The sequence below is a fragment of the Ischnura elegans genome, chromosome 4 (assembly GCF_921293095.1).
Source record: "Ischnura elegans chromosome 4, ioIscEleg1.1, whole genome shotgun sequence".
NCBI lineage: Eukaryota > Metazoa > Arthropoda > Insecta > Odonata > Coenagrionidae > Ischnura > Ischnura elegans.
The window spans coordinates 54,173,636-54,199,628 of NC_060249.1; the positions used below are offsets into that span (position 1 = coordinate 54,173,636).

Sequence of the window (25,993 nt, forward strand, 5' to 3'; positions counted from 1 at the left end):
TTTATTATATTGCTTATATCAATTTATGGTGCTTAGTGTTTTAAAGATTTTAGAAGGAAAGTAGCTAGTGGAGCAAAATAATTATATAATACATACCAAACCACATGTCACTTGGTCCATATACTACTTTGTAGCCCTTAATGACTCCATTGGCAGATGTGAGAGGAGGAGAAACCCATGAAACTCGAATGGTTTGAGATGTGAGTGTAGTACATGTTGTATCCTGGGGGGGCTGTTCTGGGATTCCTTCTGCTGTATATTGCTTAACTTCCTCTGACATTGGACCAGCACCAACCTTATTGAAAGCTTGCACAACCACAGAGTATTGTGTGTAGGTTCTGGAAAACAAATGAAAAATAATAAGAAAAATCCAGAAAGAGGTTTCTTTGAGTCGATGATACAGTAATGCTAGTGCAAAATAAATTATAATGAGGCACAAAGACAGTGGGAGGGGACTTCAGTCCTCCCTCATCCCTAAAATCTTTTCCCACAACACATCAATACATCTGCTGAGGAGATATCCAGCCCAGGGGTACTTCTTCTGATATTCCATTTTCCCAAAGAGCAAGATACATTTCATTACACGTGCCAATAAACAATGATTAATTTAATTTTCAGCATTATGCAAATAACATACAAGGGTGTTTTTTTTTTCAACCTCCGATCGCTCATCAAAATCACCAGGCAACAGGTGGGTACTGCGCAGAGAGGCCAATTGCACGATCTCCATACCGCACCAAGTCATTTCTGACCTTAAGCCGTTAGTTTAAGGTTAGTGGCAATCTCATTAACTACACTTCCTCAATTGATTCTCCCACCAAGTGTGCACTGTGGAGCGACAGCCAGAAAACTCGCCCAATGGCTTCGGCATTGATATGTCTTGACCTTAGTGCCGATAAAGAATTTTTTTAACGCACTGTGGCTAGAAACAGTGTAAAACATTATGTCCAATCCCATGAAAAATAAAAGAGGAGACGTGATGACTTCTAGAAGCGTTCTGATCCATGATAATGCCCGTCATCTCAGTGCTGATGCAGCCCAACTGCTCCTTAAGTAATTTTAATTGGACATTTTTGATCACCCGCCATGCAATGTCGACATAGTGCCGTAAGACTTCCATCTTGATACTAAAATGAAGATGTGGCTAGGAGGGAAGCGTTTTCAAACGGGCGATGAGCTTCAGGGCAAAGGCAAAATTCGTAGGGAGGTCATTGGCGGCAACATCCTATGAAGAAGGTAAAATAAAGCTTGTCCATAGGCACAACCAATTCCACAATTGCTGAGGCAATTATGTCGCAAGGATACCACAACTGTGCTCAATATTTAGCAATGAAATAATTTTTGATCAATCACTTTGTCTTCTGTTCATGACCCATCGGAGGTTGAAAAAAAGTCCCTCATATATGGATGATTTAATGAAATGTATGGTTTTCCGATACTTGTGAAATGACAAAAAATTATCAGTACTGCCAACCGGTATACCAGCCAAGCTCCCCTAAGCAAATTTCAGGCTATGTGCCAGATTATGATGTAATCCATATGTCTCTAAAACAAAACAAACTTGCACAGTGACCGTCTCACACAAATTCTTAAGACGTTCCCTGCCACTGATTTTTAGATGAATTCACCCATTGCCCCATAATATTTTTCTTTTTTCTCTCGCATTTCCATTTGGATTCTATTCATTTGAATGAAAAAGGAGTCTGTTGACCTAAAAATTATTAGTTTATAACTTTCGATCATAATGACCAATGAGGCATGGAACGGCAGCTTTTCTCATCCCATGACACATTAGTCACCGAGGAGGGCTTGATAAAGCATAGGGCATGTCAATGACGCTGAATACGGTGGATTTTCTACTAGGACACTAGTGTTGAACTAGCAAACAAATTGCTGGATCAAAAACCTCATCTGATGGGAACCTTGAGAAAAAAACAAGAGGCATACCCCAAAATATGTGACCCAAAAATATAGCATGAAAAAACGAAGAATTGTAGCTAAAGAAAATGGTAGAGTAATAACTGCAATGAGCTGGAAGGAGTACTTGGCTACTTGAAGTGATACAGCGGCAAAGAAATTTAAGTAACAGAGCAGAATTACCCGAGTTATATTCCACAACAAAAGTAGATGATGGCACATTAAAAATAAAATAAAATGGTGGAAAGCTATAACTTCATGATGATAATAAATATTCAAAGCAACACATTTCCTCCTGTAAGTAGTCACTTATGTGTCTCACAACTTTTGGACTGGCTCAACATATACAGTAAAACCCCCACGTAGCGATTTCAAACAGACTGGGAAAATGACGACTTAAATTTAAGGAGGTTTGGTATACAGAGGCGCGTTGTGGGTTGCGTCGTCACAGGATGATGAAAGAGTTGATGCGGATAGACAGTGTGGGCCATAAATATAGCAACAACAGCAGACACCAAATGGGATGTTCTTACAACGGACAATAAATTCTGACCACTGTTACTAATAAAAAGTCCCCATGACGAATAAAATTTTCTGAGGCACTGATAGTTAATCTACGATGAATACTAATTCCAGAACACTTTCAGAAGATTTCGAGAGCAGAAATTTTGCATGGAGGTGGGGAACCAATAATTATTTCCACTGCTCCTTCCCCCAAAAAGAATTTGAAATGGCATCAACTCCAGTTTTTACATTCATGCCTCCAGTTGACACCCTCTGACACTTGCAAGGATAAGGGGGATGTTAACCATTGTTCATTAATTGGATAAGTGGAGGATTAGTCAAGAGATTGGTGTGCCTCTATTTCCATCAAATCACGGAATCTAGAGAAACAAGTTTTTGAACCGGAATTTCAACAGAATGAGTGAAATAAAATGAGTGAAAACTTGACTAGTAGGTCATAACTAAAGGAAAAAATGTTGAGGTGATATCGCATATGAACTCATGGTAAATAATTTCTAAATGAAAAATTTTGCAAAAGAGAGATTATTTCCTACCTGGAACCCACATTTGGACTTATTTATAGGAAGATTTTGTAGTGATATTATGTAATTGGTTATTGGGAAGGACCCAGGTCTATGGCTTTGTTACATGGAGGTCCTTGTAAAATTTCACTTTATAGTTAAATTCGTTATATGAGGGTTTTACTTTAAAATAATGATATTTTTCCCTTCAGCCAACCACTTGTCATTACTGCCAGAAACTTGGTTCTTTATTTGAAATTACATACTAAAATGCAAAACTTTAGTATTATTTTGTACCTCCTATGAAGTAAATCTTCACAAACATGATATCTCATGACACAATTATCATAAGACTGGATTGTGAGAGCATGAAAACTTGGATGTTTTCTATTTTTATACCAGTTATTATGGAAAAAAGTAAGCAGTTGACAAAAGAAAATGCATATAAGTTACACAATCTGTTCTATCTGCATCAACACTTGCTCTAAAAGAGGGTTATTTCAACTCTATTCCATTATTACACAGGAAAATCATAAACTTACTTCAGGTTGACAATCTGAAGATGATGTTCTTTCCCTTCTTCTTTGCTGAATTCGACAGTTTCAAAAAGGTATGGCTTATCAGATGAAACAAGCTTGTAGCCAACATAATAACCAATGATCTCGCCATTCCATTCATCCCTCTCAGGTGGTTTCCAGGAGACGGTCAGGATATGCTGATCAACAGCTTCCACTTTAACATTTGTTGGGGGGCCACTTGGAGCTTAGATAAGAAAATAAAACAAAAATATATAGCCAGTTTCAGTAATCATCCTGGCAAGGTAGAGAAGTAGAAAGAAAACATAGTAATGTATCATGAAAAAAAAATCGTTACATCCAAATCATACAATGATGATAAGGTGTAATAATAATTATTAAGGAATACATAGGGTTGATATTCATCACATAACGTTTCGTGAATTGATAGAGCACTTAGTGGGTGAAATTGTACAAAAACAATGAGTATTTCTATAACGTAGACTGAAAAGATTGGGGTATATCAAGAGAAAACATCTGCGAAAATGTTCATTGGATTAACTGAGTTTCACAATAGTCAAACTGAGCTTCCCCACTACTACAGATAATCAGCACTCTGTACTGGAATAGGTGAAAGAAAAGGACAGATGAATTCCCTGACAACGTATAATTGGAATAGTCAGGAGTAATTAAATTATGACATCTATCACCTAAGGCCTTAACCATTCTACACTGACAGTATAATCATTTAAAAACTTATTGCAACAATTTATTAGATATATAACCCCTTTAGTAATTAGGTATTCCATGACTCTACGGCAAAATAATATCATCCATCACCAATATTTTAAAAGTGAATAAGGGGTGTCAGAGAGATGGGAATGGAATATCGTTTACCTTCTTCAGCAGTAATAATGGTAACAGTGTCTGATGGTTCAGATGATCCAATTTCATTTTCTGCCACAATTCTAATATGATAAGTGGTCGCTGGCCTGAGGTTAAATACACCGGCTACAGTCTGCTGTCCAGGGACCAAAACTCTGTCAATGTCCACTTCCCATGATCCTAAAATTGAAACCATAAAGCTCATCACCGAGTCAAGACACAAATTAATCATAAAGAACTGATGAAAACATGAATCTGGTTGGATAAAATCAGAAATATGAGAAATGATTCACTTATGATGAATTATGTACTGCAGATTAAATAAGTAATAAAGAGTGGAACAGAAGAGCATATCAAAGAAAACATTTTTCCAGAGTCACAGACATTTCCACAATCATATAAGATTAAAAATATTCCATAACTTTTACGAGGTTGAAGTAATTACATTTACAACAAGGACAAAAGAACTACCTGGCTGGGAAAATATGGAAAAAATGTGTTAAAATATTTACACAATATTCATTAAAATATTTCAAAACAAGCCTTACCTTTTGATATTTTGTATTCAATGAGATATCGCTTGATAGGTGAGTTACCATCATATGGAGCAGCCCATGATAATTGAACAGAGCGACCAGATTTATCCAAAACTTTCAATCCATAAGGAACTTCTGGGACCTCTGTAAAGCCAATTGAAGTTTTGTAAATAAATTCAACTACATTAAATCCCACACTCCATAAATATTACACATAATCAACTCCCACAGGAAGCAATATAAAAAGTAGGTACTGAATGACCTCAACTCCTTAAAAGCCATCTATGCAACAAATGGAACAAACTACATGATTTCAAATTGAATTCATCAAAGCTTAATAATATTTTGAAATCAACATGGCAAGATGACAACAGAGTGTATGTTGCCCTGATGCTGGCATAGAAATGGGTTTTGAAAATAGAAAGCAGAATGAATAATAATAGAGGTAAAATGGATAGTAGCACAAAACGTTTCATGAATAATAATAATATGTAATTACCTCTAGTCACCAAAAAGCGATAAGAGAACATACATAGTGTTTAATATAATAAATACCATTTCCCAGTGCATGTACACTCCCTCATTTTTGTCAACCCCCAAATTTTGCAACTCAGTTTTTTCACACAGCAGCAAAGTTATTAGCACTTAAGTTTTATTTTGTACAAATTTTAAATTTAGGAATTAGTTGACAACTTCAAGGTTTAGTTTTTAAAATTGATAATGCATCCATATTTTATCCATCATTGTATGTCTCTAATAAATATTTTGTAGTACCTTTTTGAGGTAAAATTTTGAAATGTGAGAAAAACTGCCTATTTTTAGTAGTCCATACATCAGTCAATTAACAGCATTTAAAAACCTGGAGCTTAAATAATTATTCAACTGCTGAAGATTTATTCAAGAAAAAGAGAAAAATCACCAGTTTTTTAAATACCTATTCTCCATGCTGTGAATGTACACAGCCTATTCCAAAACAGAATGAAAAGCTACACTGATGAAATATCATAATTACAGATACGTACATAGATTGCAGACCTTATTTTCAGAAAATCAATTCCACAAGTTTACTTCTATAACATCAATATAATGTGAGTAGCATGCAATTTCATACTGTAACTTTCCCTCAGCTCTGACAATTTAAATTTTCTAATTATTATAGCTAGAAACAAGAGCTTGCGATTGAGATTTCTTTAAAAATAAATTATGATTAATTCATACAATCCCAAAAGATACATAATTTTAAAATTTGGTTTAGCCTATAATCTTTCTTTTCTTGAACTCAACTGGACTCTAATTTTGAGTTGATCTCCCTAATAATATTTCCTGTCAAACACACTCAATGAAATATTTATTTATAAAAATACCTATATATCGAGAGAGAACTACATAAACTGGTGATGTTCTCTATTTCTGAAAATGTAACACACCCAAAAACAGAATAATCTAATTCATACAAGATATTACTAGAGTCTTAAAAAAATACTAAATATTTTTACATACACTAATTTTTAAGTTTAGGTAATAGGATATATTACTGTAAGAGAAAAAATTACCTTGTACAATCATGTTTATGCTGGTATCATCACTTCCAAAAGCGTTAGTGGCTACACAAGTGAACAGAGCAGAATCTCCCCGCTCAGTTCTCTTAATACTTAGGTCAGACAAAACACCATTTGGTAATATCTCCTCGCGTATTGTGTACCTGGAATGACAGCAACAACAATTAGTAAGTCCAAATGCAAGAAAAAATAACAGTCACACACATTTTTTACAATTGGTGAAACATAAACAATATTCACTTGTTGCCTACGGAACAGCACTCTACTGCTTAGGATCCATGCAACAATTAATGTACAAGGTCCTGGTGGGAGACTAAGGGCGATTGTGGTCATGCTAATAAATACCACTTTGAATTGCTCCAGAGCAACTAAGTGGCCTCAGGGTCATCAATGACTAACGCGGTGGCAGAGGCTTGATATATATCTGAGTATAACTCAAGTTCCAGTTTTCTTGTCTCTTTCTTAAGAGAGCATAAAATAGGAGGATGGGAAGAACATAGAGACCAAAAAAAATAGCAAAACAATGATGAGAGAAGGACAAACAAGAGGTCCTGGAGAAAATCTCATGAAGTACCGAGGGGACATTGAGAGGCCAGAGTGTTGTTGGAGGAGCATCTGGGATTGATGGCACTGCAGGAAAGAAAGGTAGTAACAGGCATGTAGCAAAGGTGTTGTTATATGACCCAAGTGCTAAAAGTGAGGTGTGGCCTCTGGGCCAACATCAAGAGGAGGAAGCAAAAGAGATTGAAAGTTTTTGAAATTTGTAAAGGCTAAATTTTAGGGAAGGAAGAGAAAAATGGAATACTGGGATAATGAGTTTCCACTAATGGAAAAATGGAAATGGATTTCCATTTTCTTCATTAGTTCCTACTCATGTTCTCTACTCATACTTACAAACTGCCACATTGTAAAACCATCTAATCAGTTTGGTGTAGCCATACTTCACTTTCGTTAATTATTCATTCATGCAAAAGATACTCAAAAGAACTAAGGTAACCCAAGGAGAGACACAAACAAGAAAAGTTGGAGAGCTATCCTTTCACAAATTGCCACACACCAATACTAATTTTTAAAGTTTCTTCCTCATCAACAAAGAACAAAACATATTTCACAGAAAGTAGACAATATGAAAAGTAAAAACCTGTTATCGCTCTTGGGGTCAAGCCGCTTGTTGTTCATATTCCACAGAATTCCAATAGGCTTCTCTCCCTTTGCTTCACATTGAAGAACAGTTGGCTCTCCACGCCTTGATGTTTGATTGCGCAACTTTATTTCAAAATGTGGAGGAGCTAGAACAAGTTATAATTTAATGTAAACAAAAAACCACGTCATAGATATAAAATAATGCATATAATATAATATAATATGCATGCATGAAAAAATTACAAACTTGATATTTTTTCATATGAATGCTACACAAGTTTGCCAGAAGAATAAAACATGAAATGGTTATATCAATTAAAATGACTACTTTTTTTCATTTCAAAAGAATTTTACAGTTTTGATGCATATATTTTGGTTCATGTTAAGTAGTTTCCATAAAGTCATGCCTGAAATAACTTATTTTCAGATTCACAGAATTTTTATTTTTTCACTAAACAGTAACTTGTAAACATTATTTGTTAACAGGCATCTCTCTTGTTATTTTCTATGTCACTTCATTCCACGTGGAAATCAGGGCCAGTTAAACCATGTTTTTTTGAATTTTTTTACCGCCAGGATATGAGTAAGTAGCTTACAATTTCTTAACTAACATCACAGACAACTGATATTTCTTACTTAGTAAGAAAATTTGGATGTACCTAATTGCTTGCACATCCCTCATGTCTATTTCAACAAATTTCAACCAATTAAGTATCTGAAGGTAGAATTATTTTGTTCTCCCATACATGATTTTAAGATGGAATCATGGCTAAGGACTCAACAGTTTATAGTAGGAATAAGTCAATTCCAAATGTCGATTCTCGATTCCACCGATTCTCGGGCACAGAATCGGAATCGAGAATCGTTCGCCTAAAGTCGATTCCGATTCCATCGATTCTAGGAAGATAAATTTTTGAGCATAGACTTGGGACATAAAGGCTGCCACACACCTAAGCGGCCGCGGTGTCAACCTTGCCTGCGCGGAGGATATGCCTGGCATGTGAGTGCTGCGAAGAATATACCTAAGCGGCCTCGGAAACATGAAAATGTTGGCAAGAGCGACAAACCGATGAACCCTGAAATGGCGCATGCTCATGAGCAACTCTCAGAGAAAAAATTTGGAAACCACGGGATCGGGAAGCAGTGCATGCGTTTTTCGTTCGTTTATTAACCGCTGGTCACGGCAAATCAAATTATTGCGATAATGAATCACCATCAGAGAATTCATCTGGACCACCAATTTAACGTATAATAGATCGAAATCTATAATTTTTATTTTCAAATGATATTTGATGTCTGATGATAATAAAAATGTGCAGAGAGTGAGTTTTCCTGTGAAAAAAAAGTTTCAATTAAATACGTGCAAAGAGCAGGTTTTTTTTATACAACTTTTTTACATAGACTAACGCGTATCTGCATTAATAACAAAAATTTAGACACATTCGCGTTTGTATAGCCCAGTTTCATCAATGCAACTCTTGAGAAAGTTGATACATGTGTGGCATAAGCTGCCCCAGCCTCCGGGTAGACTCGACAGGTTGCGTTCGGTGGCCGCTGCCGCGCACCTGCCAGGCTGCTCTGGTATTTAAGGACGCAATGAGCGCTACATTATTGTTTAGCCACCACGACTATTGTTATTTTATTTTATTCAATTCTTAAATTTTAATGACAGCAATGCTACAGATAAATTAATATCCCACCAGTTAGAAGGAATAAGAATCGATGGAATCGGAATTGAGAATCGGGAATCGATTTCAAGGAATCGGAATTGGCATCAGAATCGAAAAAAGTGGAATCGACTAGTTTAAAGCAAAATACTTTTAAATTGCTACCATCACAAATAAGCCACAATCGATAATGTGTAATAATATTTACAAGTACAGCAGACTCCCGATTATCCACCTGCGGTTTATCTGTGTTGCGGCTTATCCATGCATGAGTTTTACACTTCATCGATGTTTTCCGCAATCTTTATAAGAAAATCGGACACAAAAGCACCAATATATTTGCATTTTAATGCAAGGCTACGATGGGATTTTTGTTTCCATTAGAATCCTCTTTGTAAAAGGGAATTATTTTATTTACTTTTAGACAAGGAGTGTTTACTTGGATATATTCCCTAGCATGTAGACGACGATCAGTGGCAGGAAAAAAACTCTTGATTAATTTTAGAAGATTCTTCAATGGTTAACCAATCGCAAATTAAGAAACATGTTGTCTATAATTGCATATTTTATTCATGGTTAAATAAAAACACAGTACTATTCCACAACCTTATATTTTTGCAGTCTACTAGTTTCAACGTTTACAACGTCATTATCAAGACTAACAATGATAAGACTAATAATGACGTTGTAAACGTTGAAACTAGTAGACTGCCAAAATATAAGGTTGTGGAATAGTACTGTGTTTTTATTTAACCATGAATATCTCGGACCACGAATCGCCACCACTTTCGGACCACGAATCGTAAATCTGTCTAAACACTCCTTTAAGCCAAATGAAGTGACCTTATTAGAAAAGGGCTTGAAATACGTGCCAAATATCCCCATTTCCGTGAAGGACGTTAAGAATTTAGCAGTGGATTGTGACATAGCTCTCCAGAAAGACAATATGCATGTGAAGCATTTCATTGCCCAGGAGTTAAATAGGTTTATAGTTCATGAATCAAAGGTGAAGAGACGATACCCAGAATTTGAAACTCTTAACTCGATTAAGTGTACTCTTAGGTCAGAACAGCTAGTTATTCAGAAAGCTGACAAGGGGAACGCAGTTGTGATTATGGATAAAGAAGATTACTTAGAGAAATGTGAACAGTTCATACGAGACAATGGGATCAAAGAATTGCCGACAGATCCGACTGCCAAGTTCCAAATAGAGTGCAAAAGAGCCTTAAAATCAGTTTCAGTGTTATTTAAGTGGAATGAAGTGAATAGGTTACACCAAATGAACCCCTCTGCTCCACGTTTTTTTGGGCTTCCTAAAATTCACAAGAGTGATTGTCCAATTAGACCCGTTGTTTCCAACGTCATGGCTCCAAGCTACCTCTTGGCGAAAAAACTCAACTGTGTACTAAGACACCACTCAAAGTTTACCCCTAAGTATGGAGTTACTAACGCCATTGACTTCATCCAACACGTCTCTAAAATTGATATCCCCAATAAGTGCTTGTTAGTGTCTTTTGATGTGTGCAATCTCTTCACCTGTGTCCCACCCAAAGAAGCCGTAGACATAGCAGAATCTATTCTCGTCCAGAAACGTGTGGCAGCTCCCATTATAAGTGACTTGTGTGATCTATTGAAGATTTGTGTGTCTCAAAATTATTTCAAATTTAACGGTGTATTTTATGAACAGCCCAATGGATTGGCCATGGGCTCTCCTTTATCCCCTCTCCTGGCGGACATATATATGGACTTTTTCGAAAGGAACCTGTTTTCCCTCAATAATCCACAGACCAAAAATGTGCTATCCTGGCATCGATATGTGGACGATGTGTTTTGTATTTGGACTGGCTCAATAAGACAACTAAAAATGTTCCTATCTTTTTTGAATTCTTTGGACCGCAATTTGAATTTCACTTACGAAATAGAAGAAAATAACTCTCTCAACTTCCTAGATCTTAAAGTCACTAAGGTCAACAATCACCTCGAGTTTTCAGTCTTTCGGAAAAACTCCTATACGGACCAAGTGATCCACTCCAGTTCAAGACATTGTTTTTCCCACAAGTTATCAGCCTTTCACAGCATGTTACATAGGTTGCTGCATATTCCGATGTCCCCTGCCAAGTTCAATGAGGAATTAAACACAATTAAACTAATTGCTAAAAATAACGGATACAACGAACAGTTAATTGATAGCTTATACCGGAAACAATTAAAAAAACAAGCAGTGGGAGAAATTTATGGATCCCGAACGCGACAAGAATCCACGGCCAAGTGGCGTAGAATCCTTTTTTTAAAGGACGTTGGGCCGAAGATATACAAAAAGGTGCCCAAGGATAAAATTAAAGTTGCGTTTTACAATAAATCCAACCTCAGGAACATTCTTTCCCTCACCAAAGATCCCATCCCAAGAGAAGAAAGGAGTGGGGTGTATAGACTAAAATGTGAATGCAACGCGGTGTATGTTGGGCAAACGGGGCGACAATTTCAAGAGCGGGTAAAAGAACATCAAGCCTGCCAGAGAAATAAAAAGACTACTTCACAATGGGGAACTTGCATGAATTTTTTTTATTTCACAGGCGGATAGAAAATTATTTTCTGAATACAACAAAGAAAACCGCATGCATATCTGAGTTTTCCTTCGCGAGATATATAATGATAAATATTACGAATTTTAAAGCGCGGGAAAAACTCCCTCACCCCCCAAGCCACTGCCGACGAAGCCTCGATGACGTCAAAGGTGCCTAAACATCACGCAAAGCTATTGTTGTGATTGTTTATAATAGTTGCCAGCAGTTGTGAGAGCTTCGTTTGTTAGACGTGTTGATTATTTTATATTTAAAGATAAATATCCGACGATAGAGGCTTGGAAGCCCTCATATTTTGCATTATTTATAATATTAATATCCGAGTACGGGCATAAAATATAAAACTGGAGCAGTTAAACCAAAAATTATATAATACCTAAATAACATCGTGGTAGGAGTCTGAGCCACGGCCATTGGAAGGGGGATACGTTAATTGTAAGTTGATGTTATCGACGGCATATCATTCATTTAAGTATGCAATTAGAAGGATTTTGATGTTTACTGATGTCCGCTTAGCTTTTATATACAATAACATCCGTTTATTCGTAGGTACCGGAGAATTCGTCGTTTAGGACTATCTGTGCTTGTATTATGAGGTGAATTCCAGTCAATGCAACTTTTGCTCGCTGATTGGAGACATCTAGGAACATTTTTGTGCCAAAATAGTGTTATTTTCAGTGTGACGTCTCCCGTTAAGCTACTGCTAATAATCACAGTGCCAGTGGTTGTAATGCACAAAGTTTGACAAGGTTGAAAAATATCGGCCAAGAGTTATCAGTGTTCCATCGTGATTTAATTGTAAAAAGTGCTATTACGCTATCGATAAATGTCTAACAGTAGTGTAAAAATTGTCAGTGGCGTGCTAATTAATCTCCGTTGTTCACCGTAGATATGACATTTCACGATCACGCTATTGAAATAAAAACTGTGTGTGAAGTTTGTTATTCCATTATTTCAACGAATAGTAGTGAGAAATGTCACCTGTGTCACTTGTGTGGGCTAATTTAAGGGTTTAAATCAGTGAATAAATAGTTGTATTCATCATAACGAGTTCTGTTATTGTAAGTTGTACGTGATGAATATAAGAATGTGACAGTGACATCCAGTTTTTGATAAGAGTATTTGCCTATTTCCCGCTATATTTTTATGGTATATGCTAGTATATTGTTTATGGATTTACCTATATTATTGAAATAGGTTGTAGCTTGTGTGTGTGTTGGCAGCGGAACCGATCGCGATCTCACATGTGGATTGTGTGCAGACTGTTTTGCTGTGAATTCGTACCGTAGGACGGATAGGACTACCTTCTCCGCTAATCCGGCGTTGCCAAATTCAACAGCACAACTTACTCTAATGTCAACAGCACAGCTTACGATCGTTATCCTCCAGTATTACAAGTTTCTTTTACAACTCGATTTGCCGCCAACGCATAGCAATAATTTGTCTTAACAAATTCCATGAGGGTCATGGCATCAATTTTTGGTGTCCTAAAAAAAGGCTGGTGTCCTAACATCCTATGCCACACGCCTTATAGGCGGCTTGCGGGGTATTATGTAGACGTAGATGAATTTCAGGTGTACTATTCGAACGAGTGGCAACGTTATCATCCATTTTTCTGATAACTAAAACACACGAAGTGAAACGCTTGTACTTCATCATCCCGATGCCGCATTATTAATATCCTTAGTAATAATCTAGGCACAATAGCAATAGGAAAACTTGCCCAAGAATAACAGAACAAAATAAAGTGACGATTAGCGGCTAAATACTCCCTCAAAACAAATTTTACTCCAAGCGCTCAGCGTATTTCCCTACTCCCCACGGTTGTTTAGGCACCTATGACGTCACGCCTGGCCTCGGCAACGCTCGGGTGTCTTCGCGCAGTGGTCGGCTCAGAGAAAATTTTCTCGATTTTAAATGCAATTTTGTTATTTCTTTTGATGTTGAATGGAGAAACTGAAGGTATTTTTGCGAGCTAATGTATCCATTTGACTTATTCAAAATAGTTTTTAGAGCAATCTACGACCCATGCAAGTTCCTCATTTGCTATACATTTGTTAGATAACAATCATCAAAGTGATTTTGTGTTTGAAGTGCTTCATTATGAACCTAAAGGACCTAGATTAGACGCTTTGGAACAAATGGAAATTTTGCAGCACGTACGTTCCAATGACAACATTGTAAACGAATTTTTGTATGACTACCATTCCCCTCTTTTAAGCCTCCCACTCCTAAATTCCTGGGCTAATGACATGACGAACTCTTCGGCCTCTCTCTCTCTCTCACCTGAACCCCCCCCCCCCTCCACTTGCCGTGCCCCCCATAAGGGTGCCTCCTCCCCCTAACTTCCATACCACATGACCAAGGTTTTTTTCCCCCCTCCCTCTTCTCTGTTAACCAATCCTTTCAACCTAATTACCTTCCTCCCTCCCCCTCCTAGCCTGGTATAAAAGGATGTGATGGACCTCTGTAGAGTTCACCTGATGATGACGTCTAACGTTGAAACCATGGTCGTGATTAAATATTAATGTGAAAGTACAAAGTTCTTCTTTCTTAATTTAATCATGAATATCTCATCGTTCCACCAAGTAACGCCTAAATCTGTTGATTTTATTTGCATATTTTATATTGCAAATGCACAATCATTACCGTGGCCTCGCATTCGGTTGAATGCGGCCCAAAGAAACCGGAGATTTTGCTGGACTCGGACTTATTAATGCCATGACTACTCAAGGTCAAACAGGAGAGGAAAAGAATAATAGAGGTGAAGGCAGCGAGGGAAGTGAAAGTAGATATAGTATAAGTTATAGTCAGGCAATTGCCTGTGTAGACAAATTGCCAACAGTCCAGGTTTCCTATAATCACTAATGCACGATGGGATGATCAGGCCCCCATTACCTTCACGGAAGCTCCGTGTTCATGTCATGTAAACATCACAGAGCGTGAATGCCTTCAGTGATCATGAAACTGCGTCCCACAGCAGTTGCATACCAGGCAACTTGCGCGAGATGCGACTATGCAGCGTGGTGCCTGACAGTGTAGTTGCAGCGGTTTTGAAGCATTTGTGCAAACCAATTTTGCAGACACAGGTGCATGGTTTTCTGAAACCAGGTATTATATGGAACAACAGGAATACGAGTAAAATCACGTTATTGCCGCCAAAACGATCGTAGTCACGAAAATAAAGCTCTAACTGATTCTGGAAAGCGATCTAAAATAACAGACAATGTCCGTAGTTAATAATTGATTGTTTGTTTTGCCTAAATAATGAAAATTACAAGAAATTACAGAGAAAGTTTGGATTATTTGTGTTTTCAGATTATTCGTGCCCCTCTCCCCATCATTAGCCCGGATAATCAGGAGTATGCTGTGTAATAAACTAATACATAATACAGTAGTGTCACTTGTTCAATTTGATTATTTTGTGAGTGAATAATTTTTGGAAAAAATAATTACATTTATGGAAGTTAGTTTATAAAATTACCTTGCACACTGATTAAAATAACAGCAGACAATCCTGATCCAATACCATTCACAGCTTCACACAAATAATACCCCTCATTAGTCTTTTGAATGTTATTGATTGATAAAGTACCATCTTCAACTTTGATGTTAGGGTTATTTGGTTTTAAATCTTTGTAATCTCCAGGGGTATCACCTGTAAGAAATAGAATCCATGTAAAAACAATCGAATACATTTAAGAAAAAACTTTACTCAAATTTTTATAGTTATCAAATTAAAAAAGAAAGGCTCATGAGTTGGTACAACACATATTGATTACACCTAAGAACTTTACAATTCACACAGGGTTCTGGATCAAGAAAAAGCTACAGCATGTATATAATATATGCAAGCACAACATTTTACTTTTCATTACTACACATTGAAACTAATATCATTAGAAGTGCAAATTCAATAAAAGAAATTTTAATTGAATTTTTTGTTCTTGTAAATGAGAAAGAAGGACAATTTAAACAACTATGTTCCCCTTTTGAAAAATCATAGAACCCCAGTGGAGATCAATGTATGAGAAAATATTTTGACCCAAACATTATGATAAAGATCATATGAGCTAAGTACAATCATTAGTTTTTAAAAATGAGACTATAACCAATTCCTGTGCTAGTTAAGTATATTTCACGAAACAATTTTCAAAATATTTTATTTAATATCACAAGGCAGCATTAGTATTACCTGCAGCTCGTTTCCATGTCACTTGAGGCCTGGGAAACCCATCAGCCTTACATTCAACTTTAGCATCACTTCCCTGAGCGAATGCTTTATCTGTTGGTTCCAAAATCCATCTTGGAGGAACTGTGGAAATGATAAGGATTCCTTAGTAATCTGAAGCATGGGTCTAAAATATTTTTCTTTTAAAAGTACTTCCTATTTGAGATATTAAAAAATATTCAGAACTGAGAACTTGAAAAAACATTTTCTCATTTTATGAATACGTGAATGAATAGAGAAATTTAGACAATGATTACATGAATTGTACATAAAATGGCTGAAGGCAAAATGATTTGACAGGCACGAGCATATGATGAACAAATAAAATGTCCTTAGGAATCTGATTACATTGATCAAAAGTTTACTGTTGTTATGAATTCGTTCATATGCCAAATATTTCATTAAGTTGATCAAAATACGATTCAACAGAGATATGCCATTACTTAGATGTGAATGATTACTTATTATGAATTTCTTTCACGTTGAATCGATAAATTTAATAATACATAGATTAGCAATTATTGCATTAATGAAAATCAATCACAATGAAAAGCTTTTTGTGAAACAAACATTTATAAAACCAAAAAGCATGCAAAACAAAAAAAGAAAATAATTAAACCATGATTTTTCAACTTTCAATCTTTGGCATTATAGATTAAATGTCAACAAAGGATGTTGGCAAGGGTGTCAACAATATCAATGTCAAAATAATGTCAATTATCATTTAATTTTTCTTATGCTTCAATTTAATTTTAAGAATTTACAGAAAAATCATGGCTCATCATGGGCAAAAAAAAATAAAAATAAATTGTAGGAGTGTAAGGACTGGGCATGGAGAAAGGTAAGGTTTCCTGACTGTAACTGCCTCATTGTTAAATCCCAAAGGGTTTACATAAATATGAGTGTGTTGAAATTTAGCAAGTGTTTTGAAGGACTGTCTGGGATGTATAATTATGCCCGGTGTAAAGAGAAATACAAACTGATGATACTAATGCAATATGAACTCTATGAGTGGATGATATATTTTGGAACTTTAATGAAGAAAACAATAGAAGTGACCGATACAAAGATGTGCATGCATTTTTATTCAAATTTTAAAGCCAAAAGGTAGAAACTGGCCTTGAGACCGAAAGCTGATGTATTTTCAATGGCAAGGAATTTCTTGCTGCTGACAGGATGGAATCTAAGCTGATAACCACATTCAAAAAAAGCATAACTTCAAGCAACAAACCAAGCACATACCAGGATAACCTCAAGTTTTCATGGAATGCACAAGTGTAGGGATTACGAAATTTATGTCATGTTTCCCTATCAACCTTATTTTTCAACATTTCACTAACCTATAACCCTGACAAAAAGAGCCTTCAGAATCGGGCCATCCTAAACCCATACATTTCTAGACCAGCAGCTAATAACGGAATGAACAAGATTCTAAGCAGTTGGTAGGAAGCTGACATTGACTGGATTTACCCTTGACTCTGAGGATGGACGAGAGAGAGGCTGTTCCGGCAGGGTTTGTGGCTTGGCAAGTGTATTCTCCTGACTGGGAAAGTGAGAGGTGTTGAAGGGTGAGCATGAGCGTGGATTCATCAAGCCTAGTGACCATGGGAACTCCTTCCCCACTTTCCAACGGATAACCATCTTTGAGCCAAGACATTTGCATTGGAAAGTCACCAGCAGAGACAGCACAAAGGACTCGTGTGGAAGTTCCACCATTCACACCACTTGGATTGAATGCAAATGGGTGTATTTTTGGAGGAACTGAAATAGGATACCAAGTTGATTTATGTGATCAGGGTCGCAAGAACCAAAATTTTTATGCATACAAGACACCTTAAAACTGAGGTCATAAAACATGATGTTGCCTCAAAAATATTATAGCCTTAATAAATATTCATTCAAGATGCCAATTCTAATAAAAAAAAGGATCAGGTTATTTTTTTCCTCAACACACCTACAGAGCATCCACCTTGATAAAAACTCAAATTCTCATCCTATCCAAATTCAAACAAAACAAGGAAAGAACTGCAGAGTAAATTCATCCACAACAACAACAATAATGAGGAAAGAAGTGAATATTTCCAAAATCATAAAAACAGCGCAGTCAAAGTATACTTTCTAAGGAATAATCTTGCCTAAGAAGAGAATGACAGACCGTTAACAGAGAGAAGTGCTTCAACACTCGTATCCCCAGCTTTGTTCCGAGCTTTGCACTGGTAGATGCCAGCATGCTCTCCTCGAACAGAATCTATAGTTAGAATGCTCACACGCTGTCCAATTGATGTGAGTGACACTCCATCCGAAGATCCTAAGGGACTTCCGTTCCACCACCAAGAGATGTATACAGGCATATCACCTGATACCGAGCACTGCAATGTTGCATGCTCACCAGCATGCAAAGGTTTTGTCCCAAATGTCATGGGACCAGTGATGGTAGGCAAAACTGGGGGGACACGACAATTTCAAATAATGAAGACATGCTACGGTACGTTCACAATTTAACCAATAACCTATTTAACCAATTCATTCATAACCACTAACCTAAAGAGTACATTTCACATAAAAAGTCATCATCAAAGACTCCCTACACTACAGCCATCAGATAAACACTGCGACAATAAGTAGACACTTTCGAAGTAACTCAATCGCCGATAAGAGACTAATGTTTTCTTACGCATACCTCAATACAAGCACTTTTAACAATCCTCAACATCAAACAATACAAAACAGTTGGCCAAGCAAACCAAAATTATTGAAAGAGAAGCGAAATAGGTACCGTAGACATTAAGTGTGGCAGTTCTATTCGTAGATCCAGCTAAGTTACGTGCAATGCATGAGTATTCCCCACGATGTAGAGCAGCTACAGATTGTATGGTCAAAATGCTGACTCGCTCATTAGGCCGCGAGATGGTCAGCCCTCTTGTTTCAGTTACACCATTGGGGAAAACCCAGTCGACTGAAAGGGGAGAATCCCCTTGCGATACAACGCAATTCACCATTACAATATCACCCCAGTAGACTGGGTCATCACCAAATGAAAATGGCTTAATCTGTGGAACCACTGTAAAAGCCAAAGAAGATAATATTCAAGCACTCATAACAACTGATGTTCAATCAAATTAAAATTCAATAACTACGTAGATGAAGGTCATCAATTCAGTGATTAGGTTAATGGAATGGATTTTAGAGAAAAGATGAAAAATTTGTATGGATCATGCAGTAGATTTTGCTTCAACAAGATGATTCAATCGCTGCATAACAAAAACCCTCACGGTTACGCATAGCAAGTTTAGGAAATGCATTTCCTGATGAAGATAAAGAAAGAATTCAGATAAGAAGCAGACAATTCAGAGCAAACAGGCCTAGTTACAAAAAAAACTGATAGGCTTTGATAATTCAGATGCAGGGTTATTTTATCCATCATATTGTTTTATTTTATCCTTGTCCCTAACCAATCACTTGAAGGGTAGCCGAATACTCTGTGCGGCCAGCACGATTCTCAGCCACACAGGTGTAAGTGCCAGCATGGTTTTCCCGCACACCAGGAATGCTCAGCAAGGACCCCGCTTCCCCAAGGGGGAGTGCCATGGGCCCATCACCACGTGCCACCTCCAAGCCTCCCGAGGGGATTTTGTGGCCCTCAAAGAGCCACCTGACGTGCACAGGCCTGTCGCCACCCCCAACCCCGCATGGCACGGTCACCAGATAGCCAGCGCTCAGAGGCCGCTCGCCAAATGTAAATGGCAAGATCTCGGGTGGGACTAATTAGAAGAAGAGGATTTAGCTTCAAAGAAATGCTCATGATTCCTTATCTCTGGTAGGAACAGGCACACAAATGGAACAGAAAAATGGCAACAAGAAACAGTGGTAGTGTTTTCATTCGCAGCCAATAATAAGGGACAGAGAAATGATACAACATGGACACATCTAATGGTATAGCGATCATGGCAAAGGACTTACAGAAAGAAACAAATTAGGAAAGCAGAAATAAAAGGACAACGACAAGTTAAGCAATGGAAACAATGGGAATTAAAAGAAAATAATCAATTACACACGTAAATTTAGTCACAATGCCCCTATCTTTATCATAATAACCAAGAGTTTAGATACACTCCATCAATTTTAAATATGTAGAAGCAATTTTGTTTGCCCTTATGATAAAAGCAGAAGCACTGATCAAAATATTCTTCTAGCAGAGTATAATAACAGTGAAGAATCCGCATGAGATACAATGAATTACTCCACAGTGAATGAATTTTGGAACAAATCGATTAGGTCCAAATTTGTAGACTGCAGACAATGGTAAAGTACCATTGACAACTAGCATAGATGAGAGTTGGCTGGTTCCAGCTTTATTTGATGCCGAGCATGTGTAGAGACCAGCATGGTGTGCTTGGACTGATCCAATGCTGAGGATGGCCCCTCTATCACCAAGGTGGACTACAGAAATCCCAGAATGAGGCACAACTGGTTTGCCTTTGAACAGCCAGGAGAGCGTGAGGGGTGTATCACCCTCCACCACACTGCATGGCACTGTCACCAACTGCCCAGGACTAAGAGCTTCAACACCAAACGAGAATGGTAGGAGTTTGGGAGGGACTGGTGGAATAAGAGCACACAATCATTCAGATGATTGCTCGTGATTCAGATAGAACATATGGGAGAAAAGAGGGTATGATAATTCATTGACAAAGAGCATGAATGAAGACATGAAAGTAAATCGAGAACACGATTACAAAGTAGGGCACTTCGTAAGAGAATATTCATCTAGCTGTAATCACATGAGAACACCAACAGAATATATCAGATAGCACATCAACATAAAGAAAGGACTTAACTACCATAATACTTTACATATTCAAGGATTAATATAATGAATGAGGTCATTAAAAGATGATTTGTTGCCTTTGGATTGCAGCATTAAAAGAAATCTACAGTTTTAAAAAATTTAACCCAGATTTTTTATCTAAATGTGAGAAACAATTGAATTTTTGTGAAAGTTTTCTTTGGGGAGTGGATCACAGGCTTTCCATCCTCAGAGTCTAGGTTTCACTATGATGGATTTTTATCTTAGAATAAATATAAAAATGAAGCTATGATCTGGAGAAGATCCCTTTTGATTATCTGGCACCTTTCATCTAAAGCAAATTGATGCTGATGTCTCGGCCACCACACTCGATTAGTAATAAAAATAAAAACATACATACAAAACTTTAAATCTCCTTCAGCGTACCCTAACATTTTAAATAGGCTTACTTGTCTCTTTTCTAATTTCCATAAGTAAAAACAATTAATTGTGCTCAATCAATTTTGCTTCTCTAGTGCAGACCAAGTCTGATAATTATTTCTTTTCACAGGGCAGGCTGATAGTTGATATTTGATTTAAGCAAAGCCAATTAAAATTTGGCTTTGCTACGGTGATTAAGACTACTCTTATTAAAGTTGTGATAATTTTTCTCCTTCATATTTCCTTCCCCTCCTGTACTAGTCACCCAAAAACCCCTTGGTTTGTCACCCAAAGAAAGTCGTGTTTCGTAGCCCCAGACAGGAGGCACATACGAGAGTACCAAATGAAATGAGAGCTTCATATCTGTGTTTTCTTCTCATCCCCAGGAATTATGTTTGTTAAGCATTAATACCATTAGTTTCTAGGCTGACAGAAGCATTAATTGCTAATTTTGATAATTTTAAGAAGGTACTTATTTTTATCCAGAAAATCTTCAAATACCCAGACAACTTGCCCTAACAGATGAAACAATGGCATAACTGTTTAATCTTGAAATTTTAAATTGTGGAACTATTCGATGTTCCCTAACAACCTACATTATGAAAAGGGGTGCCGACTTACAAAAAATATTTGGGGGGCCCAAACCGGGGATCTTGCCCCAGGAAATTTTATAAGTTGAGTTTTAAGTTTTTTAAGCATTTTAGAAGAGTCATATGATCAACTTTAGAACCCTGATAACTCGAATCTCTATATCTGGACACTTCGGGGAAAATCGACAAGCCTGACACATTTTTTTCTCACACCCATAACGAATTATTGAGGGGGCTCGGGCCCCCTCAGGCCCCATGTAGTCGGCGCCGCTGACTATGAATAAATACTATACATAATAGTTGAGATGGCTAAACTTAAACAAGAAATTTAAATATAACTTTTGAAAAGATAGGAATTCACAAAAATTTTATTCCACCTAATTCCTCAACATCTCCAACCTAACAATATGACCTCAGATGAGTTATCTTCTATATTGCAGTCTTTCAATAATCATTTTAAATTAATGCTACCATTCCCAAATCTTTCGTAAATCAAAAAAAAAAAAGGAAATGGCAAATATATGCTCTCCACTGCATCACTGCCATCAGGGAGGCAAAGGATCTCTACCATTTCAGATGATGACAATATCTATGCCTCAGTAACAGCATTCCTCACAACCTAATTACCAAATTATAGCTGAGAATATAAACCAGTCCAATAAAAGCTACTGGTAGGTATTTCATCAAAAATAACCCACAAAATTTGATCGATTTCTCCTGAAAACGAGCAGGAACTTGCCATGGGTCCAGGAGAATTCAAGGATTACATAAGCATATTTTCATCCATTTTTGAGCCCACTGCCACCATTGAACGTAAATATAAGCATTTGCCAAACCCCTATACCCACTTTCTTACGTAAGATTTTTTTTAACACTTGCTTCTCATAAAAAAACATTACTTCATATACTTTTTAAGTGTTTCTTAAGCAATTTCACATGAATACCATTAAAAGCTTAATACACCATATTTAAGTAGTTTAGCATTACCTATAATTAATTTATTAATACCTACAGTTATGCTGTATACCATATGGGCATTCTGTATGCTGTACAATATTCTCCACTTGATCACTCCTCCTATCTTTGCTAAAGAAATAAACCTTCCTGTCTTACATAAGCTTTGCTGCGACCCCACCCCTACCACTTGTTAGCTAAAGCAAGCAAACATGTAAACCCCTCTCCGAGGGGTGCTTCAGTAATACTTGAATATTCCCTTCTCACCTATTTGCGATTATGACAAAAAGGAAAATTTTTCTTTCCAATAATCTATAATATGCCTCAATATAGCTTGAAATTTTTATTCGAATGAAAAAAAACTGAAGAGTCTTCATGAATTCATTGCTTGAGTAGTGCTAAAATGAGTTGTGTTCCAGCAACGTAAGGGCACATTTAAATAGTAAACCAAACACTATTGTATTACTAATTAACACAATATTTCTAAAAAAATTGTGTTGCTGTACAAAAAAGATGATGTTCTGGTGAAAGGAAATGGATTGAATACCGAAAGATTTTTCTCACTTCCAAGAGTTCACCTCCATAAACAACGATATGAAGCCTGGGAGTTAGCGTAACTTCAAAATCAGTGGCATTGATGGAAAGCATCAAGATGCCTTAGAAATGCCACCAACAATACAGCCACTCAAAAAAAATACCACAAGACAATAGAGCAAGTCTACTAGCCAAGAAACAAACGAAGAAATGGATCCTCATAGTGGGTTTAAGAGAGGTAAATACCCTATGCATAAGAAAATAAAGAGTGCAGTCACTATCTCAACCAATTTTTTAAAAAATCCGACTCCTGTCTTTTGGATAAGGATTTATCACATTCATAGTGTTGGGCAAATATTAGGTATTTACAGCATAAGAAAATAAGTAAAAATTATTCTGACAGTGATCTTTCAATGTTTACCAGTAACCCTCAAAAAAGAGGAATGTGATGCATATCCAGCAGTATTTATTGCACGGCATGAATAATTTCCTGCATGAGCCGAATGAACCGATGGAATGGTGAGAATGGAACCAGAATCTCCTAAAGGAAATACGGTGATGCCTCCTTCATTTGGGATTCTACGGCCATCGACCAGCCATTCAACTGTGATGGGTTTATCTCCACCAATAACTGCACAAGTCAAGGTGAATGGCTGTCCTACACTCAGAGGTTCAGAACCAAATGTGAAAGGAAGAATTTTAGGTGGGACTGAAAAGAGAGAAATAGAAAAGGGTGGTTGGGATGAAAATTAAAACGGAGTGATAGGAATAAACAATGAATATCTACATCAGTGTCAATGATAAGAGTAACTTTGCCCACATCAAAAATGCAGATAAGAGAGAGAAACAATATAGCAAATAAGGATCCTTTTTATAGTGAGCCTATCGATACTGAAGTACAGACACTAACATCTAAAAATTTAAAAGCAATTATGAAAATATCAGTAGCTGCTCCTATACCTTTCTCTCAGTTGAATAAATGGTACACATTATAAAAAAAGCTTGATTTAGCATCTCCTATGAAAACAATAAAGCAAATAAAATGGTAAAACTAACCGCAGCATACAATAAACAGAGAAAATCAAATAGAGGGAGGATTAAAGCAAAGTTAGACAAGTATGAAGTAAATATAAAGTGAATTAATCCTGGATACCATTAACAGTGAGAGTTGAAGAGAAAGTGGTAATCCCTGCAGGGTTTCGGGCAACACAGGTGTAAGTGCCACTATGCAAAGCTGTGACATGAGATATTGACAGGAAATTAGCACGGTGGCCAACCATCATAGTGCTCATATGAAGATTGGATGGAGGAGGAAAGTCATTGAATAGCCATTCCACTTGCAATGGAAGATCTCCCTTGGGCACATGGCAAGCCATTTGAACAGTGTCACCAGCATTGGCTGGACCCTCAAACTCAAATGCAGTGATATGGGGAAGCGCTGAAATGAAGTGACAACGAACAGTAAAATGGCGCTTCACACTTTTACACAATGAAGAGACTTGATGGATAAATTATTTTTTAACCTTTGACAAAGCCTTAAATTTAACAAAACGTCCAACAAAACAGCACGTGATAAGCCAAGATCTAGCAAAAATTGTCATAACAAGAGGGTGCATAAAAATGCAGATAGCCAAGAAAATGTTATGGATTATTCTTTTCTTCAAGTACAAAAAATGTACACCTTAAACGGAGAAACCAATAGAACAGCTGAGAGATGGTGCAAGTCAGAGCACTGAGTGTATGAAATGCCACTCCACAATGAAAGTGATGACCATTCCATGAAGTTACATCACTGTTCACCAATGCATACAGCAACAACAGAGCTATCAAGAGTTTGTGGAGGCAAGGTTAACAACTTCACACTTTGGATAATTTCTGAAGAGTGGATGAGAGGAAAAAGACGGAAATGTTGCTCATAGATAAAAATAGGATTTTAAATATGTAACTTGTGGTTACAATCATATTCCTGAGATGCATAATGTAGATCAATGGACTATTCATACAGCTTCAAGAATAGTGAGTCTGAGTAATGATAACTTCTGTATTCTCTTTCTTGTGACCCTGAGCACAAATGTAGGGATGCCATTCAAAATCCCACCCAAGTGTCAGTAAGGCACAGTTTTCTCTAAAGAATAACTATTTTTTGTGAGACAATAACTAACAATACAGAATGAGCTAAGCAGATGGCACAATATTAATACCATTCACATTCAAGGTCGCTGAAAGGCTGGTAGATCCAGCTCTGTTCTGTGCAGTGCATGTATAATTTCCTGAATGAGCAGCCATCGCTGAAGCAATAGTCAAAATACTTGAACGATCCCCCACTTTGGTGGTAGAGATTCCCAAGTGAGAGGATAACTCTCCACCCTGGAAATTCCATGTGATCTTGAGCGGTTTGTCACCCTTTGACACATGGCAGTTGAGTTGAATGCTGTCACCAGAATTCAGCTCCTCGTCGATTGAGAATGGGATGATATATGGTAGGACTGAGAGAAAATAAATAAAGAGTTCTGAAAGCTACATACAAGCCCTATGGTATTTTTTGTATCTAGAATAGCAAGGATAAAAAAATTCAGACCCTCATGAAATAATGGCACTGAAGGTTGATGTTATGATGCCAAGCTTGGT

General features: G+C 37.0%; 1 protein-coding gene across 50 annotated transcripts in view; it reads right to left on the reverse strand.

The window, feature by feature from the left end:
- LOC124157505 (Down syndrome cell adhesion molecule-like protein Dscam2) overlaps window positions 1-25,993 on the reverse strand; it is a 273,890-nt gene that overhangs the window by 50,794 nt on the left and 197,103 nt on the right. For 47 of the 50 annotated variants that reach the window (XM_046532267.1, XM_046532279.1, XM_046532276.1 and 44 more), the window contains 8 exons: window positions 16,025-16,144; window positions 15,314-15,487; window positions 7,579-7,726; window positions 6,432-6,580; window positions 4,891-5,022; window positions 4,355-4,522; window positions 3,485-3,704; window positions 97-338 (listed from right to left, as the gene is read on the reverse strand). In XM_046532267.1, the coding sequence (XP_046388223.1) occupies window positions 97-338; window positions 3,485-3,704; window positions 4,355-4,522; window positions 4,891-5,022; window positions 6,432-6,580; window positions 7,579-7,726; window positions 15,314-15,487; window positions 16,025-16,144 (1,353 nt within the window). Of the gene's footprint in view, window positions 1-96; window positions 339-3,484; window positions 3,705-4,354; window positions 4,523-4,890; window positions 5,023-6,431; window positions 6,581-7,578; window positions 7,727-15,313; window positions 15,488-16,024; window positions 16,145-23,786; window positions 24,075-25,566; window positions 25,852-25,993 lie in introns of all 50 variants that reach the window. The other 3 variants (XM_046532277.1, XM_046532259.1, XM_046532254.1) reach the window with 2 other exon arrangements.